Here is a 19888-nt window from a genome sequence, read left to right as displayed (position 1 = left end):
TCTGGATCGCTAAGGGCTACTGTACTTACCAGCTATGAGCCATGCAAACTTAGCCAAACCAGTGCTCACTGAACTATGGTTTGGGCCAGAAATCTGGAAAAGGTAGAGCGAGCATATCACAAGTCTACAACAACTATGCACAGTCATAGATGGGTAGGTGAGGGGGGCTTGCAGTGACATTGAATAGTACTTTTGCTTGAAATGCCCATTGCTAGTACATTATACAGTGACACATACACTGTCACCCTGCGACAGATAATTCTAGCTTCTGGGTCAAACCACACTCCTGTTAAAAATAACTTTTTAAGTGTGTTAAGCCCAAACTGTCTGTAGGAAAGCAGTAATAATACTTTCTATATCTCTGCCTCTTTGTCTGTCTTCTCTGCCAAGCAGAGGACAACACATGGCGCACATACATGGTATCTCCATCACTTCATAAAATTCTCCTGCAATATGCAGGGGAAAAGACAGCATGAAGCAGAAAAGACACAGCTAGACAGCAGAAAGGGATGGCGTCAGTTTAATAAAGGCGAGACAACAAAAGATGGAAAGGACAGATTGAAGAGAGCAGAAAGATAGCAGCTTAAGACAGATAAACTGGCCAGCGAGACAGGTAGAGAGAGATGGAGTTAGAGCTAAAGAAGAGAGACAGAAAGACAGACAGATGAGAAAAAAAGGGCTGAGAAAAGCAGATATGCAATAAGAGAGGAAGAGCCACAGAGACAAAGTGACATGCACGCCAAGCAGACTCTCTCGCTCAGTCATCACTTCAACACCACAACACCGCAAGCGACTGCAAAACACATGGGTCCGCTCTGCCTGCACAATGGGCTATTATAGGCCTGAACATACACACAAAACTCAACGTTCAGCAAGCAGATCCAAAGTGATCAGACTTCAAAACAAACAACACTACATGTGTATTTCTGACAGTAACTTCTCTTTTTGGTGATAAATATCTCTGTGGATCATATGACTTTTGTGTTGCAAACGCACACAGACACACGTGTATGTGCGTATGTGTATGAAGTTGTGTCTAGGCCGTGGCAGCGTCAGGAAATTCCATGGGATGTTTTCAATAAGGCCGGGCAGCGGCAGCCAGAGAACTGGCAAATGAAAACCTGCTGAAGCACACCACAGAGCTCCGACAACACACTCCCTACCCTCCTCAGAAAAAATGATAACTGTGTGTGCTTGTGGACAGAAATCACAGTGTATGTTTATTGTTTGCGTGTGATCGAGACAGAGGGTGACCGAGAATGCATTTTTTGCTGTACAAGTGATGGAAATTTGTGCATTGAGGCTTGTATCTGTTTACAACAGCAACAGAACAAGTGTCCAATTTGTGTAGGATGTGTCTGCGAGCATGCTGCTATCATCTGGTGTTGCTGTGTCATTCTGTCCGAGGGGAAACAGTGATGCGTTCACTTGGCCTCACACAGAACACTAACGTCATGTTACAGTGGGTGCCTATGATTGGCCCTCATTACATAATGCTGATAGTAATAGTGAACAGCAGTGACCACAGTCATGTAAAGGAGCAGGATGAGACTGTGGAGGGAAAGAAGATGGAAAAGCTGAATAGCAATTTTAGAAAAATATTCATTCAAGGACACAATGTTGTTCCCTTCAGCTAAAAAGAAACAGTTTGACTTTGCCCCCCGTCCCCAGCTGTGAGACAGGGGTCAATCCTCTCATCTAATGCCACAGTGACTCGATTATTTGCTTTCATTGTTGTTTCTGGAAGTCGGTCCCTAGCATCTCTTCCAGTGAAAGGCAGCAAGCGATTGGACAAGGTAGAGCAATGTGTAGTCTGTCATCTCTTTTGGCCACAGTGACCATCATGATGTCATGTTTGTGGTAACCAAACAAATGTGGTGTACTTTGGTTTATTAGAGTTTTTTTTTTTTTCTGAAAAAACTGCTGCTGCTCCCTGAAAAAGAAATGAGAACAGTGAGACTGAGCCACATACTACTATATATTTTTGGGACTTAGAGGAGATACATGTAGCTAACAAATGCACATCTTAAAATGTGTACTGCAGTCCAAATAGTAACTTGGATCCAGAGATGGTATATTAAATATATTAAATAAGTTGAAATCCTACTTAATATACATTCCATGGTTGAAGCAACTTGTTGTCCCCCCAACCCTCCTCCTGAGACGCAAGGAAGCTCAGCACAAGACGAGCGCAACGTTATAAGTTGACAATAACAAGCAATGATGAATCCTACACTGTCAGTTGATCAGCTGTTCATGACTGTCAGTTGTTTGTCAATGTAAAACTAAGGCCGTTATCCTAAGAACAAAAGCCCACTGCTCCAAAAATACACACTGGAGTTCAGTGACTGCCTACCAGCCAGACCACTCTTTGTAAAAGATTATTCATGATTTGTTACAACTCACAAACAGACATGAACTTATTCGGCAAACCTTCTGCATTAATGTTGAGAAACAAACAATAACACAAGGCCTGGAAGAGAAATTTCAAAGGAGGCTGTAACATTGTCATCAGAGAAGCAACTATTTCAACTTAGTATGTTTCCTTCATCTCTAATGACATATCATGGTCATTTTAAGATTTATTACAGTGAGTAATCACAGATGTCTCCTTTAAAACTGTCTTCAAATGTCAAGTACACGATATGCTTGGTGTTCATGAGAAGACTACTCTAGGCAACGATGAAATGGACATCAAAAGACTCCTCGTTTTCTTCTTTTCGCCTCTTTTCAAGAAATGTTGACTCATTTTAATGTCAATGCAATGCAGTAACATATACATTACAAAGAAAATCTCAATATCACTAAAATGACTGTATATTAACTACCATCCACTGAGAGATGACCTTCCATAGCCTTCTGAAAACATCAGCAAACACATCACAATGCATGAAGTTGGAGTGTTCATGAAATTTGCACTTTGAAGGTTGTGAAAAAGTAAGAGGGGGACCTTCATTTAGACTCTTTTTTGAACACAGTAAACTGAACTGTGTGTACTGTAAATAATAATAATGTTTAACTGCCTTGACCTAAAGATAAAGTGAAAAGTTTCATGACCGAGAGTGACCTCTCTGTGACATTACATCACTTGATATAATGTCAATAAAAAAATAATGATTAGTGGTGTTTAACAGATGTATTGTAAGCTTATGGTAATGTGGACTCACTGCAAAAGAATTCAAAATATATTCTGAATAACAGACTAAAACAGAGAGACTCGAGTTGAGTGAGTTGCTTCGTTGGACCATCGATGATCATAAAATCTTGGCTCAACATCGGGCTCCAGTGAGAGGCTAATACTGCTCAGTCAGTCTCTTTTATACTGCCGGGGGTAATTCAGTTATGCCTGCTGGAGCTCTTTTACCTCTGCAATTTATATTAATAACCTGTTGGTGAAAGTGAGGAAAATAAAGAATGTCTGTTACAACATGTGCACGCATGCAGATGTGAGCAGAGTGGACGGGAAAGAGAAAGAAACTGCTTTAGCAAGTACAAAAGCATACATTTAGCACATAAAAGTACTTGTGCTACAGGAAGGTGTAGGTGTACAGCAAAAGGAAAGGGGGAGGCTGGGAAGTAAGGTGCTGAGCTGAGCAGAGATGGATTTCCTGCCCGAACCACTTTATACACACGCCGTATAGTTTAATTACCCTGCGAAAAAACTCCTGGATCTGGAGTACGACATCAGTAACTCTAGAGGGCCTTGACCCGAGTGTTGCCCCAGCTCTTTCCCGACAGCCCTGTTTTCCGTCTGCGCTCTGGACATGGTTCAGACTGGAAGTGAGGGGTCCAAGGGAAAAGCAGCTACAGGGGCCATTAATATTTATCTCTTGTATGGCAGAAATGCAGCTTGATAAACGTAAAAACAGTCACTTGACACAGACATAAATAGACAAAAACAGAAGATTAAAGCAACAGAGAGAACACTATCCATTTTATAATCCACAATAATGATGCATGTAGTCTGAGCCCACTGCCTGAAGTTACACACACGTCATGTTAATGTGATTTCTGAGATCTGACCATAAAGATTGGATTTTATGTGATCACATTATTGTACGCCCACATTTGGCATGAAAATGGCTGTTATACCTCTCCCCTGGCTGTATTTATTTTAAAATATGTCTGGACAATCTTAACCCTCACACCTCCTGTCCCCTTTGTTTCTCTTTGTCACTCAAAATACACATTGCGGTTAGATTGTAATCAGACTATAAGCAGCAGAAGTTCTTTCGCAAAGCAAACCGGACAACTTCCACAGCTACTTTTTTGAAGAATCTTGAACAGCAGTGTGGTTTCTGGTAGTCCAGGCTGTCACTTAATACATCCTGGCATCATTGGATGATAAAATTTCATGGCTGGTTACGGCTAAAGGGAAACTGGGACCAGCAGGGACAGTTACAGGACTGTAAATACATGAGTCAGCATCCCGGAGACAGAAATAATAGATGAGAGAAAGGAAGCTTTCTGATTAGAACTTGGTTAAGGTTGATTTATGATCCTTTTGCATCTTGCTTTTGGTAAATTTGCCCAGTTATTCATCTGGGACGCAGCTTATGTCAAGTCAGCAAAGTGGATCTCTCTTCTTTTTCTATATGCATTTATAGGAGGACAGAAAGTACTATTAGGAGGCAGGATGAGTGTGGTGGACAGATGTTAAGCTGAATTTCCTTACTCTCACTATACGAGTAGCTTTACATTTCTGCTGGTATATTTAGGAAACAATTTTATTTTAATAACGTATTTTGTACTGCAGTGACTTAGTTGCACTTTTTAACTGTGTGGTCACAAAACTTGAATTTTACGTTTATAGTACTGATACTACACTGTATCACTGTTGAAAGAGACATCACAGTGAGTGGCTTACATCATTTGAGAAGTATTTTCTTTTTGGAGTTGTTTGATTTTCCATTCATTGCTTTTTTATTCCCTCAGAAGTATGTTTAATTAACTACCACTGCTGTAGTTTTACAGACCTTACTAAAACTCTTTATCATTTGATCACTGTTTCTTTCAGTAATAGTTTAAAGATAAAATATGTAACACTGAAGGCCCAAATGCCTTCAAAGTGATGATTGACAAGCATCAATTGATGTGCTGGTGCACTGCTTGCATCAGATTTGAAATGCACAACACCATAGAACCAGCAGCATTTTGGAAAAAGTTTGCTATTTATAACTGGTATTTGTTTAGTATTGTTTTTATTATGTATCATGGTAATTTTTCATAATTTTGTACAGTAAATTTATTACATATTTGTCCTTTAATTGCAGTCTTAGTAAATGTATATCCTTAAGCTATTGTAATTGATATGTATTTCTATTTTAGTAGTTTTTGATTTTAATCTTGAGCTTCAACATTCTCCTTGAATGAACCTAGAAGGCAGCCCCACTAACTAGTTGCATAATTAGCTTCTGCTGTAGTAAATCAGACACTAATTACATGCAGATTGTGAGCGCAAAATTGGATGAACGTGCAGCACGAATTTTCCCTCTCTTTCATGTAAATCTGGCCCTCATTGCCTGATATCTGTTCTGCCTTCCTGAGGCCTTTACTGAGACGTCTGTGTTTACTGTATGAGTGTGTAAATATGCTGTTTGCGCACTTTAAAGTAGGCACATATATGTGCGTGCAAGCTTTTACTGTAATGGTTCTTATCACTTCACACTAGCTGTCAGGTCTCTTTCACACACACAATGCTGCAGCCTGACATCTCCAATCTATCCAGGCCAGGTTGGACACATGGGAAGATCACACATAGCTGCCTCACAGAGGGCAACCTGGAAAACAGTTAACAGTAACAAGCACCTATCTCCTGCAAAACATGTGACCTGTCTCTGTTGGTTCACTTCAGTTTCACAAATGACAAAAATTCATAGTGAGGTATGAAAAATGTCAGTTGTAGCTAGACTGTGTTTGAACATTGCCACTGTTTCTATTCCAAGTTCAAATGCTTGCTCTGAACTGTTGGTAGTCTGCTTAACGTAAGCTGACAAAGTCTGAGACTCAGCCGCAGACACAGTCACATATTTATCCGCAGAAGATTCCTTGGCTGAACACCATCCTTTTTTCCAAAGGCTACTGCGGTGTCTATGTCTATATACTTATGGTGTTCTGCTTATAGCGTCTGTCATGTGAATTTACCTGTCTACAACAGCCATGTGACTATTTCCTTGTCCATACTGATCATGTGACTACTTTCCAACCTGAATAACAAACAGCCCATAGTGACTATTTTGTACTCGCCCAGAGGAAAGCCTTAATGGCTAAAACATGTAGGCATGTTTTTAACTGCTGGAATGACTAAATAGCCATGAGTTAACAGAGGTTATTCAACTCATCAAATTTCTTCAACAAGTCTATTACAGTTACAGATAATAAAGATGTAATCGGATTACAGATATATTTAGTAAAAATGGGCATTATTAGCAGGATTACAACAATCAGGTCTCATGTGAAACCATAACTTACCTTACAGTTGCCAATTCCTTATCATGGCATCTATGGAAAAAAATGTTTCACTGAGTGGAAATTTCACAATTTTCTGTCTTTAAATCAACCAATAAATTACGCACAACAAAGGAGGGAAGAGCTGGACAAATTAATAACCCTCCCAACCCTGCCAGTACTTTTGTCCTGTTACTTACTGTTTTGAATGCAGGACTACTTACAACAGTGTTTTATACACTGAGTTTTTAGTACTTTTGCTTCAGTAAATAATCTGAGTACTTCTTCCACCTCTGCAAATCAAATAGATTCTATCCTGCAAATAATAAAATATAATACAATATAACTATCATGTAACAGCACATTGATCTTAAAAGTAATACTCTTTATTTTCAGTATGTTTCTGATAAAAAACCCAAAAAATTTGTCTTTCAGCCCTAGAAAAATGTGGTCATATCCCCCCCATCTCTGTGCGTGTATTAAACAGTGCAATATTACTAAAAACTTGTAATAGGAAACATGGCTGTTTTTTTCTTTACTTCCTTGCCACTCTCTACTCCATCTCCTCAGTGCGGTTTTTAGCCTAAGGAGTTGGACTAAGTCTGTTGGCTCTCTGAGTTCACATGACTTTCATTGTTTTATAAACACAGTGAGTAACAGGAGAGGGACGCATCATCAACCCTCAGTTATTCACCTACGTACAATTCAGAGAAACACCACTTCTTAAAGTACTGTTGCCCAAATTCATTCCTACATTACAGTCATTGTACATACAGTATGCTCTCTCGCAGTGTTCAGCCCATGCACACACACACACACACACACACGGACACACACATGGCAGCTGGATGGTGCAACAGCAGCCTTGTCCAAACATCACAAAGAGCAGAGGGAGCAGAAATGCTCAGAGGAAGGACGCAGGCATTCAGCATTAATCATACACTGTGGCACACACACACACACACACACACACACACACAAACTCTGGAAGCCGTACCACCCATTTTCAGATGCACAATCACAGACACACAGTCATACAGTAAACAGACACACAGACACCCACCCACCACCTGCTTTTGTGGGCAAACACACTTCATGCATGCGTATGTTGATACATGCACGCACGCACACACACTTCCCTGAGGACACACTACACCATTCAGGAAACATTAGCAGCATTAGCCAGGAATGCTAATTGAAACAAACAGCTCATGGTTTCTTCATTTCTGAGGTGGGAGCTGGCTGTAATTGAGACTTCTGTGTGTGTGTATGTGTGTGTGAGTGTGTGTGTGTGTGTGTGTGTATACATATGTATAGACACACAGTTTTTCGTGCCAGAGATCTGGGAACCATTGTACTGTTATTATTGTCCTGCTTTTTCTCCAGCTTTGCTTTCAAACACGAAAGAGAGCAAATTGTTCACCATAAACACACATTAGTGCTGACAGGATCAGTGTTTCAGACCAAAGCAAACCTGATCTCTCTCTCGCTTCACAACTGCATGCAAACACACACTCTCAGCTTCAATCAGGACGTGTTTGGAAAGACCGCATTTAATGCAAAATAATATAGACTCAGGTTGGAGTTGCTGCCATGTTGGATTCTTGGTGGGTAAACAGACACTTTGGATTGAAGTGGGGCTGTATGAGGTACTTATCAATACACAGTGTATTAGCCACAGTAGATGGCTATCTGCACACCCCCAGTTTGGAGAACCAGAGAGTACCAGAGTACCAACACAGAATCTAAGCAACATACTGCTGTGGACAGAGTTGGCAACAAAATGTATTTTAGCCACTTAAAAAAAGGTTGACCAAAAAAAGAATCAATATCAGTTTAAGAGTAATATTCATTTAGAATATTTTCACTGCTTTACTATGCAGTCAGACAGCCTTTTCTGATTGGAAACCACTGTTATATAAGCCAAAGATCGTGCTCTCCTAACCAACCAAATCTGTAGTCGAACTCAATAATTTTACCTTGCAGAATACAGGAATTGCTGGTTTACTGTTGCCATGATCTTAGTTTATTTGTGTTATTTTATTAGGGGTGTAATGATACATTGTTCTGGATCAGTATATTAATGCAATGTTCAATGATCTAATATGCTCAATACAAGGGAAAATATCAACCTCTGCTGTCATCTTTAAGAAATGCCTTTATTTTTCAGTTTCTATTGCATGTAAAAAAAATTTTCTTTTCTTCTTTTGGTGTTTAGCCTCTGCGCTGGTGTCCATCTCTGCTTCTCCTAACTAGGGGCATGTCGGCCATCATCTACCGTGGGTGATACATATGTACCTCCTACAACTCCACATTAAATAATTCAAACTATCCCTTTGAATGTCAGCTGCTGTGACCTTTTTTAAGGCGCCACAGGCGATAAACTAAATCTATAACTCACCCTGAACATCCATCATCTAGGATCTGTGACGCCCTTACCTGCACCAAAAGCAAAGAAGTATGTCTGGTTGGGATTTCTTTGCAGTAAGGCGGACACACGGCGAGCCATTCGCTCATTGCGTTTGTAGATGAGCTCCTGGCGGAAGTAGCTGTCGATCTGCTGGGCCGTCATGCGGTCATGAGCTGGCAAGGAGCTGTTGATGAAGTGAGGCATCTGGGAGAAAGGAGGAAAGGGGAGAGAAACATTAGAATTTAAAAAGCCTTACGGTGAAAATCTGTAGCGGAATAAAACGTGCATGAATCATTTACATCAAACGCACAAAAAGAAGGAGTTGGTGTTAAAGTAAATGAGATGGATGAAAGAGAAGGACTGAATGGGGGTGTTGGTGACAACCTGGCAAATGTGTGTGCCCATGTGAGTGTGAGACTTGGCAGCCGGGAGTGTCTGTGACGTGAAGCCTGACAGAAAATGACCAATGCAATGCTCTGCTGGGCAGGCTGGTTTTTAATGAGGATGCATCGATGAATGAGAGGGAGGAGAGCAAAGTGTCAACACCATGAGTGTGAGTGTGCAGGCTGTTTTACGTACACTAATGTGTTTATATATGTGTGGGTGCACATGTAAGTACAGTGTATGCACCAGGGTGAGCGTGTGAATGTGTGTTTAATTGCTGTGTGATTTATTAAGAGCCAGACAGGCAGAGACAGCACACGCTGGCTCTGTTCCACTCTTGGCTGCGTCAGAGGATTCAACAGGCTGTTAATCTGTGAGGATGAGCGCGGGTCGGCGGTGGGGTAGCCAGGATTTGGCATTGGGGTCTTAGCTGTCCAAGTCAGACAAACACAGTCTCACTTTCACTGTCTTTAGTTCAGGGTATCACTGTACCTGTATTTGACTTTTTCTGGCTCTTTTTCTTGATATATGTGCAATAAAATATGAAATATTGGCAATAGGTGAAATCCCAATACACCAGAGTCTGTCTATTTAGTCTGTTCCCTCTTCCTGGCATGCTGTTTGCTGCCAGTAGTAAATATGTCTTTTCTTAACTGAGGACTGGTTATGCTATTGTGGTGCTGAAATTCTTTTCCATGTGTTGTATGTCCTATTGTGGACATCTGGTAACAAAAAAAAAAAAAAAAAGAATTTAAACTTTCATGTAGAGCTCAGATTTACACTTCAGTCCACTGGACCTTTATTGCACTTGGTCTTTATGCTGACGAATCTATATATTTATATACATAGTCATTTTTTTCAATCTTTTTATCTGTTTTTTCCTGAAAATCAGAACATGGGATAGACAGGGATCTGAATGCTAAATACCATGCACAAAAAGCTTCAGAGTGGATTAGTATGGCTCAAGAGAGATGCATGGGGCTTTACCACCTTTTATGCTTTTATGCCTCTGTGACAGCTGTTGACAGAGGCCTTATGTTCTTCAGATTGTCCCTTGTCTGATTCTTGTAAGCGTGATATATCAGGAGGGCCTGGACAGAATTCCGGAAAACTTGGGACAAAAACATCCGCTCTCACTCAAGCATGAACTCATTAGACTGAAGAGGTCAAAGGTCACTGTGACCTCATGTCCGTTCCACTCTCATGAATGAGATATCCCAGGAACACCTGAGAAAAAGTTCTTAAAATTTGGTCCTCTTCATATGGCCTGCTTGGACTCGATGATGAACTCATTACAATTTGGATGTCAAAGCCCAACATCACTGTGACTGCATAAAACATGTTTTTGGTCACAACTCAAGAATTAATACAGTAATTATGAAAAAATCATGCAAATATCTAATAGGATATGATAATGAGATGATGACGTTTTATATCAGGTCAAAGGTCAGCTTCCCTGTGACATCAGCTCTCTATCAGTCCTCTGTACTCCTTTGTAAAAAATAGTCTCTAAATGAAGACAGCATGTTTCTCACTGGGAATTATTCACTGATATAGACTTTTAATATCTATTAAACTGAAACAGAGATGCTGTATTGATGTGATGTATTGTAGTGCACAGCATGCACTACCAGAGGTCAGTCTCTCTACTGGTGGAAAAGGCAGCACAGCTGAGCTGAGAAACATGGCATTTGGGGGATAAAGTTACAGGACTAACTAGTAAAAAAAAATACCTCTGACCTGGGAGTATTTTGGATCTAGTCCTGATGAAAAAGGTTAAGTAGCAAAAAAGGGCAAGGGTTCAGCTGGCCCCTTGCCCTTGAGAGAGAGCAGTCTGTTGTTGGTCTGGCAGTAAATGTACAATGAAGGTTTCTGTTTGTCAGCGAATAAAAGTTGGAGCTTCTCAAGCCCAAAGAAAAGCTCCTATGTTGTTTCCAAACTGTGAGAATAGCATTGCTATGACGATCAGCTCTGCCTACGTTAAGGGAGTACTACAGCATACAGTCGAGTTGAGTTGTTTTACACAAACTTAACACAAATGCCGTCATAATACTGTGTACTTTGTTAAAATGTCTGGAAGGTATGAAAAAACAGATACCTTCCAAGCCACTAAAATACATATGATAACTTCAGTTCTGACCAAAATACATTAATACCTTTTATTAAATTCCATCAAAGTCGCCACTACATATATTGCATGAGTCTGGACAGACATGAATGTTAATATTTTAGTGGGATCTCAGTGTCTTTCTTGACTTCTATCACCTCCCTTCACTGGTCTCTTTTGTACTACCAAGAGTACAACTGAGGTTATCCAGCATTTAGTTCTTCCTCTAAAGATTTAGGTTTGCATATTGCAGTATGTCTTTGTGTTCCCATGTGTACTGGAGTGCACTTATGCAGATGTGTTTAATCTGGAACTGTATTTGAGTGTGACAAGAACACACACATTATACAAACAGTCGCTGTCTAAATCTGAGCTACAAGTTGACACTACAGTAGAACAGTTGCAAATGGCGCATAAATCAGTGTAGTGTGTGAGTGTGTGTGTATGTGTGTGTCTGAATACTGAATACATTGGCGGATTTATTGTACCACATGTGAACAAGGTGCTGCTCTCCAACATCCATCCAAAGTCTGTATCTCACACATTTTCCCTCACTCCTCTGACTACTCGTCTGTTTCATATAATGGTTGAAAGGTTCTAATTCACACCTACATTGGATATTTATTTCTTTCATTTGTAATGTACATTGAAAAAAGGAACCAATTTTACACGTCGTCTAATTATAGGTCTCAGAGAGTACTACTGCATTATGAACAAAGTTGTGTAAAGCCTTTTGTGTCCCCAGAGGGAGCTGTGTGAAGTCTTATAAATTGCTGCAAGTGATGCAACTTGGGATGGTGCTGAAGAGAAAAAGTTTGAAAATGTGGGGGTGTGAAGTTAAAAAGAATTCAGCTTATAAGACCTCTGTAGCCCTCTCCTCATCTCTGCTTAAGGCTAGAAGCTCAAGGCCCCAACTAACACACCCACATCTCCAACCTAACTATGGGCAGTTGAGATGCATTGTAGGTAAAGTAGGCACCAGCTTTTGACAAGGACGAGGAATGATTCGAAGAAAGAAAGACAATGTCTCTAGTTCTGCTGCATTGATCTGTATACCTTTTTTCAAAACCAGTCCATCATGTGTATTGATGTTCCATCCCAGACTGTACAAAAAGGGGAACTGAGCTGTACTTGGTGAGTGGGATTAATTTAATCTTTGTGCCCAAAATTCACTAACCTGACACACCAGAGGGTCTTCCTTGGAAACTGTTTGGAAAAGGACAGGCACTTTTAAAACATACTTAGGAGGTGATTTGATCTTTTCATCACCTTCTGTTATGGGCTAACTTCAATCAATCAAAATCGCTCTTGGAAAGGAATAGATAAGATCCATAAGATCCGGCACCCCTCAAAGAGCTGTAATTCCTATCATTAAATGTGAGTCAGACAATGTTATAAAAGTGTGCTTTGTTGTGCTGCTACAGAAACAGTTCTGCTGTATTTTTTGCTAGAAATGAAAGATAAACCATGTATGCAGATTGCTTTTGATGATTGATTTTCTACTATCATAAAAAATGTCTTTTAGTGGGTTTCATAAACTATTATGAAAACTAAATATACCTAGAGAAGATTTAGGTGACATGTTATTACCTGCCATAGTTAGTTTCTTCTCACATTTTGCAGGTTGGTAGTTGTAAATTTCAAGAGGTGATTAAATCCAACTGGTGTGCATGACATAAGCCACATTATTCACTTATGTCACGTTTCCGTACAGATAGTTTCTCTGTGGAGTAAGAAAGCCAGAGAAAAATTCACACAGATATCTGTAGCCTAAAGCCGTGTATTGTCTCTGTGTTTTTTCAACATGAATGACCCAGGTTCATAAGGATTGACAGGAGTTCATGATTCATAAGTATGAAGCAGAGTTGGATGAATATAGGGAATAAATTGAAGAGAGAAAGAAAGGTGGAGAAGGAGCGCTTCATCATAGCTCTGATGCGTGAGGACAGCCTGAGTGTTTGATGACGAGAGTAAAAAGTGCTCGGTCGGAGCGGGGTCAAGGTGGGAGTGTAGCGGTAAATGCAGATAACTTATCACGGCAAAGGCCATTAGCTGCTTTGTATCCCAACTGGCACAGGAAATGTAGAGTGACAGGGAGATATTTCCTCCCCTCCTCACTACTGGTATCGCTCTACATTCACTTGCTCAGTCAGTCTGTCCTGCCAGAAATTTACTCTCCTCTATTCTTTCTTCAGGATTTGGTGCTTTGAAGTCCTTTTGTAACTCCTTTGTTCTGCTCTGTTAGCGGTTTATTTTCTTTTCCATTTCTTTTCATTTCCTTTCTTGTCATGTCGTTTCCCTTTTTCTGGAGCATGATTAGTTCCTATGCAAACATCTGAATAATCAAGTATTTAGGATGAATTTCACTGTACAAAACAAAGCAGACTGCAGTGATGGACAACTACATCATATCAACATTCTTCTTGGTGCAATTTTCAAAGTGAGCAGGCTATATGAAGAGCTATTCAACGCCAACATTTTTGCATTCAGCTAACAGTTAAATTCTTTGCTGTTTGTGTGTGTGTGTGTGTGTGTGTGTGTTTTTAACTTAACCTTCTACACAGTGATGGAAAGTAACGAAGTACATTCACTCAAGTACTGTACTTAAGTACACATTTTGGGTACTTGTAGTCTACTTGAGCATAACCTTTTGATGCAAAATGAGTGTGTATCAATTAAATACACACCCTCAAGCAGGTGCAATCTATGCTGTACTGGGCTGACAAGCTGAGTCAAACTGTGTCAAGCTAAGCAGCACATGTGTATGAGAAAGGGGGAAAAGAGTCAAAGAAGTTACAGAAGGTGTCCACCTGAGTGTTTCCATCACTGCCGATTGGAGCTGGAGCTGTAATGTACTCGTGACCACTGCAGACAAACTGCATTTGACCCGTGAATGAATGCTGATTGTACCCTTTCCCCTTGAAGACAAAAGCCAGATGTTAGTGGGGTTTTGTCCAGTGTAAAAGGGGCTATCTTTGACTTTATGTCCATGATGGATTTGGGACCATTTGGATGTTGAAAAGCATTAACCTGTCCTGCACCGCTCTGCTGTGTTCTGCTCAGGGGCCCATCATCAACCTCTTTCAAATATGATGATGAAGTTTGAACTGGGAGAGCTTCAGGGGTGTTGGAGGGCCTCTGGATTACGTCCTCATCTATCAAAAAACACCTGCTCTTTTACGGCCCTGAAAGTTCTCACACACACACAAACCTGCTATAGATCACCAGGAAGCAGGCACCACGGTCAGGCGTCTGATCGCTCTAGCATGTGCTGGGGAATGTTAATACATGTTATTATGACATGAGGAGCAGGGGCGTAATGGTATGATTTAATATGCTCATGCAGGAGACGACTGTAGCCACAACTGCAGGTGAAACCGTGGCTAACGAGCTCTTCACGGCCTCCAGAGAGAAAGAGATGGATATGTGCAGACAATGAGGGAGACAGAGGGAGAAAAAAAAAGAAAAAAGGGAGATATGTGTTTTTGTCAAGGCTTAACAACAGAGGCACAGTGAGATGTGAGTGTCTGAGCAGTGAGTTAAGCAGCACTTTCTTTGACTTTGTGTGTCTCTGGTGTAGATGATGTGGAATCTCTGCAGCTGAGTGGTGAGTTGAGGTTACATGGTGTGTTAGGTTTAATGAGACTTGAGGATCAGTGAGGGAGGTTGACACAGCATAATTGACTTATGAGGAGGGCTTTTGAGTAAATCTTCATTCGAGGGTGAAGATGGAGTGAGAGCAAGTGCTCACGGTGCCCATGCATGTTTGTGTATGTGTCTGTATATGTGCACTATATATTGAATGGCCTTTTGACAGCTAGCGGCCCAGGGCTGGGTGTGTTGACTGATGAGGAGGCCATCACTGAAGCAGCAGAGGCTATGTTAGGAAACACAAAGTTAGGGGAGGTCAGATGGTGTATTTACAGCCAAGTCCAGAGCTATTAAAGTGTCACACTATCAAGTAACTTGAGGTTGAGAGGGGATTAAGATGGCAATGTGCAGTTTTGTGGAATTGATGTGCAAGCCTAAAAGTTTGAGGTGACGATAATGTAATGACAGAGAAGTGGGTACGAGAGGGTTGCCAACTCCAGTCGAGGGTCTGACAGATTCAGGTTTTTGAATACCATTACAGATGTTTTCAGATTAAAGCTGCAAGGAGCTGGCATTTTGTTTGAATATTTTACTAGGTCAGGAACTTGACCATGCTTTTGTCCAACAAAACAAAACAAAAAGATTCACTTTCCTTCCAAATAATTTTATTCTTGGCAGAGTGAAAAAGCCTCTGAAACAATATTTATTCTAAGGCAGACTTGGTTGGCCCTGTAAAGTCAATACAAGATGGAAAGTAGAATTTTATGACACTAAAGGTGCCAAGAGTTTTCCGAGATGGTCATTGCATTTTTGTGATTAGTTGATGACTGTTAAATTCTCGTGGTAGACTACAGCTGGACCCTGATGACCAATTATAGTTTGTCATGTTTGATGACCAGGGACCAGTTGTTCTGTCTTTGGAGACAAGTGTTATGAATGAAAGTCAACGTGGAGCCATTCCTCGTGAGTTGGCAGTCTGTCTTTTTCTAGTTTCTAGTTCTATTTTCCACCTCTGTTTTAAAAAAAAACTGTCCACACAACCTTCTTTTTACAAAATATCTCCATACATATGAGAACACAAAAGCAATTTCAAATGTTCAAACAAGCATGCTAGGCCATTTAATTATTTACAGCTATTTGACACCTCTTTCATTACCTTTATTGATTTGATACATTTCTTGCATTATGGTAATTTAACATTGCTTTCCAAATGCTCTGTTTTATATGTATACATGTGCACACAGAAACAGGAGTTTTGAAGACTCTGCACCTTAGAGGGCATTTTCAGAACTCTCTGTTTTAATGTATGTGGACAAGAGGCGAAAACATAGAGGAAAATATGCATTTTCAAATATATCTGTATACATGTAGACAAGACCATACAGTGTGCAGACATCGCACTCACAGGTGTGATTCATTTAGTGTAATCCTCCTAAACTGAGTCCCACCCTTGTGTGATGTTTTATTTCACTGAAATGAAATATAAACAGAATTCTTCCTTCATCTTGCCATGTGTACACATGCACTTCTATCTTGTTCCAAGTTCCTCTTTAAATCTGCACGAACACGACAAGGTTTCAACTACAAATGAACCAAACATCGACTACAAATGTTGAAACACTGTGATGTTTATGTTAGAATTAAAGCATTAAAGATGTTTTAAATAATGATTGTCCTTTTGTTCCTGACACCTCATGTCTGTCAGGTTGGGCAGTGATCATGCTGATATCATGTAGTCTCATAAAAGTAATTTCATATGTGACCTCTTCTGATTACAACTTAACATACACTGAAGAAACAGACTGTTGGGAGCATAAAGGCAACAATTACATTTTTACCAGATTGATGTTGATCACGTAAAACTTTCTAAGTGGAAAATATAGGAGAAATACTTCTTTTATGGTCTTTGTTTTGCCCTTTTTATTGACTTCATTTGACTTCAGTTGTTCTGCAGAAGGTTGACATGAAGCTGCAAAAGTAAACACTGTCTTAACTGAAACACAAGTGAATAGATACTGATACATATTGATTTTTATTTTCCAAAAGTTTTTTGGCAAGTTGGGTAATTTAAAATCTAAAAGCGGAGACCAACCTGTGAGGTGTCATGGTTGAAGATGATGGAGCTGAGGTCTCCACAGTTGTAGTGGGTAATGAGGTCTTCAGTGGTGTAGGAGCCTTGCAGGCTGCCTGCTCGGACGCCCTCGTGCTGCAGCAGCGTCTGGTTCAAGGCGAACAGCACCTGCAGGAAGACAGGAAGAGTGCTGTTACTTTCTGCATCCACAAACTCTCCACTTTCAAGAGGAATTTGCCATGAAGTGGTAGAAATTGTGCAAGCACGGCCAGTGTTCCTCTTTATAAAATATAATGTGACCTTAATATACAAAGAAGCCGTTATTCCTGAGTGAAATGTAAGTTGTTTTGCAGCGTTTTCATTTCTTTCAGGATATTTTCATACACTTTCCATGCAGGCTGACTACAGGTAAAAGCAGACCACAAAAGGCATGGCAAAACTCCACTGACTTTCCTCTGAAGGAAGGAGAAAACAGGAGAGTTGAAGCGAGAGAAAGAGAGACCCTTTAAAAATAACCATTCTTTCTCTTTCACCAGGCCAATGTGCCGTAAATTTACAGCACCCATTAAAATCAAAAGTAAACCCTCTTTAGAGAGAATTTATAGCGTGCAGCCGCCAGCCAGCCCAAGGACTCCACAGCTGTCCTAGACACCAGGGGTTAACCTCCCTGCTCCCGCCCTCTACAATCCCACGCCACCTCTGACTGGCCTTGCAGCTGGGACTGAGCTGTCAATCACTGCTAAGCTCTCTTACAGGAACCAGAGGTGTGTTCTTAAAGAGGAAGGTTTTTTTCTGTTCTTTATGTGTACTGTTCACACAGTTCTATGTTGCACCCAGTAAGACTTGATTAGAACAAGTGACTCAGCTCATCATATCTTCAAACCACACCAGACTGATCCATGACTATGATCCCAATTACTGAGAAACCTGACTAGAGCTTCGGAAAATACTGCAGGGAGAACGTCAGAATCCAAGCCCAGATGATTTGTGGAGCAGCTTAAGGCCGATACAGCTGCACAACTGATTGAGCCCAATGTCAAAAGCCTGGGTCATAATTCACGCAATTAAGTTATGTTTTTGCAATCATAAATGCCCATATCGTGTATATTGAATGTTTCAACTCCAGGTAACCTTTATGCTGCCGGGATAATCACAACCAAGCTCTAAGCTCAACCTTGTGACTTCCTTTCTGCCTCTCTCTGAGATCATTGTGTTTGCTAACCAATCTTGTGGGCTCAGTTTGGCTCTAGCACGCTTTTTTCATAATGCAAAGAGACAACTGATGAGCTAACGGCATATATTACTCTCTCATTATCCCCCCCTTTCATGTCTTTGCTCTTCTCTTCCCCTGCTTTTGCTCCACTTTCACTTCAGAAGAGAGTCCATCCTCCTCCTCTCATCTCTCTGCCAGCGCCGGATCCTGAGCCTTTCCTCCCGCTGTACAACCAAGAACTGAGTCTGATCTTATTTATTGTTTTTGACGTGTTTCATCGAGCATATTTTCTGCTACACTCAGCGCCGCGCTGTCGCCCCGCCAGAGGTGGATAATCCAGGAATGGGTCTCGCAGAGGTGGGAGGACTCAAGAGTCAGGGACGGACTTAGTCAGGCTGGGGCCAAAGACAAACTCAGACATGGGGCTCTCCATATCCCTCATTCTCCCCCTTTTTCAGTTCTTAAGTAAATTATACTTCATAAAATGTTTATAAAGTATAAATGGATGTATGAAGGATGAATCAAGTACACTCACAGCCCCAGGAAAGAAGATGTTTTGTAATCTGGTGGTATGGCAGTGGATACTTCTGTATCTCTTGCCAGAGGGCAGCAGAGTGAATAGGCTGTGGCTGGGGTGGGTATTTTCTTTAGTATTGTACCGCTTGTGAAGCAATTTAATCCAATTGAACACAGCCTTTCTTAACTTTGTGTTGAGTATTTTTCCCATGAACTGTTATATGGTCTTTTCAATGAAAAATGAACTAGAATCCTAGGGTAGTTGAGGAATCTGGCAGCCCACCACAGTAAATACTTAAAACTTAAATCCCATTACAGTTTTGTTTGTTCATATTCTGCCTGTGTTTGTGTTTCTGGTTCTTATCTAAAGGTCGGTTCAGCGGTTTGAGTAGGCTTAGAAAATCTATACTTAAGTAGCATGTCAGTAGGTAGTCAGCGACAAGTACTGTTGACTGCTTTTGCAATATGAAAGAAAAATGAATAAGAAAATGTCAAACATTTGCTGTTGCTGCTTCTTAATGTAAGGATCTGCTACTTTTCTTTGTCATTTATGATAGTAAATGTTGTGACTTGCACTGACTTACTCCCACCTCTGGGATCTCCATCAAACCTGTGACCATTTCAGGCCTGAAAATAAATGACTGTCTAGCTTTTCTCAGCTCATATCTCAGCCTTCCCAAACCCAGAGGCCCCCCTGCTGTTTGAGCTATGACACTATACCTCATTTCAGAAATTTCCATCTCATGTGAGATTCTTTTATTGCTCTGAACTTCAGGTCATGCTGAGGTGTGATGCCAGGCCCAGAGTGTCTAATACCTGCCTGACTGGTGGCTAACTAGTAACAGTAGCTAATTCTGTGTCTGCAGATGCTGATTCTTTGCCAGTAAGTTGCCACTGCCCCTCGTCCTTGACCCACAGGGCTCTCTGCCACGTCTCGAGGGTTTTTCCAAGAGAAACACCAGAGCGGGCCCTGGGTAGAGTCAGGGCTGGAGCTGGCAGAGCACACACACCTGCCAGGCTGTTTGTAAGGCTGCCAGCTCCAGTAGTTTCCCTTTACATGGCAAACTGAGCCAGACAGACCGGAGGGTGAGCGCAGTAGAGGATGCATGGTAAAAAGGGAGGAGGGGTGTGTGTGTGGTTGGTTGTGTT

General features: G+C 40.9%; 1 protein-coding gene across 1 annotated transcript in view; it reads right to left on the bottom strand.

Annotated features, from left to right (window-relative positions):
• trabd2b (TraB domain containing 2B) overlaps positions 1 to 19888 on the bottom strand; it is a 98640-nt gene that overhangs the window by 21050 nt on the left and 57702 nt on the right. Inside the window, exons 3-4 of the mRNA XM_084723055.1 lie at positions 17032 to 17178; positions 8887 to 9061 (exon numbers count right to left, since the gene is read on the bottom strand). Coding sequence (XP_084579181.1) covers positions 8887 to 9061; positions 17032 to 17178 — 322 coding nt within the window. The remainder of the gene's footprint in view (positions 1 to 8886; positions 9062 to 17031; positions 17179 to 19888) is intronic.

This window comes from Lutjanus erythropterus, chromosome 7 (assembly GCF_056507025.1).
Source record: "Lutjanus erythropterus isolate fLutEry1 chromosome 7, fLutEry1.hap2, whole genome shotgun sequence".
Lineage (NCBI taxonomy): Eukaryota > Metazoa > Chordata > Actinopteri > Lutjaniformes > Lutjanidae > Lutjanus > Lutjanus erythropterus.
This window is presented reverse-complemented; position numbering and strand designations above follow the sequence as displayed.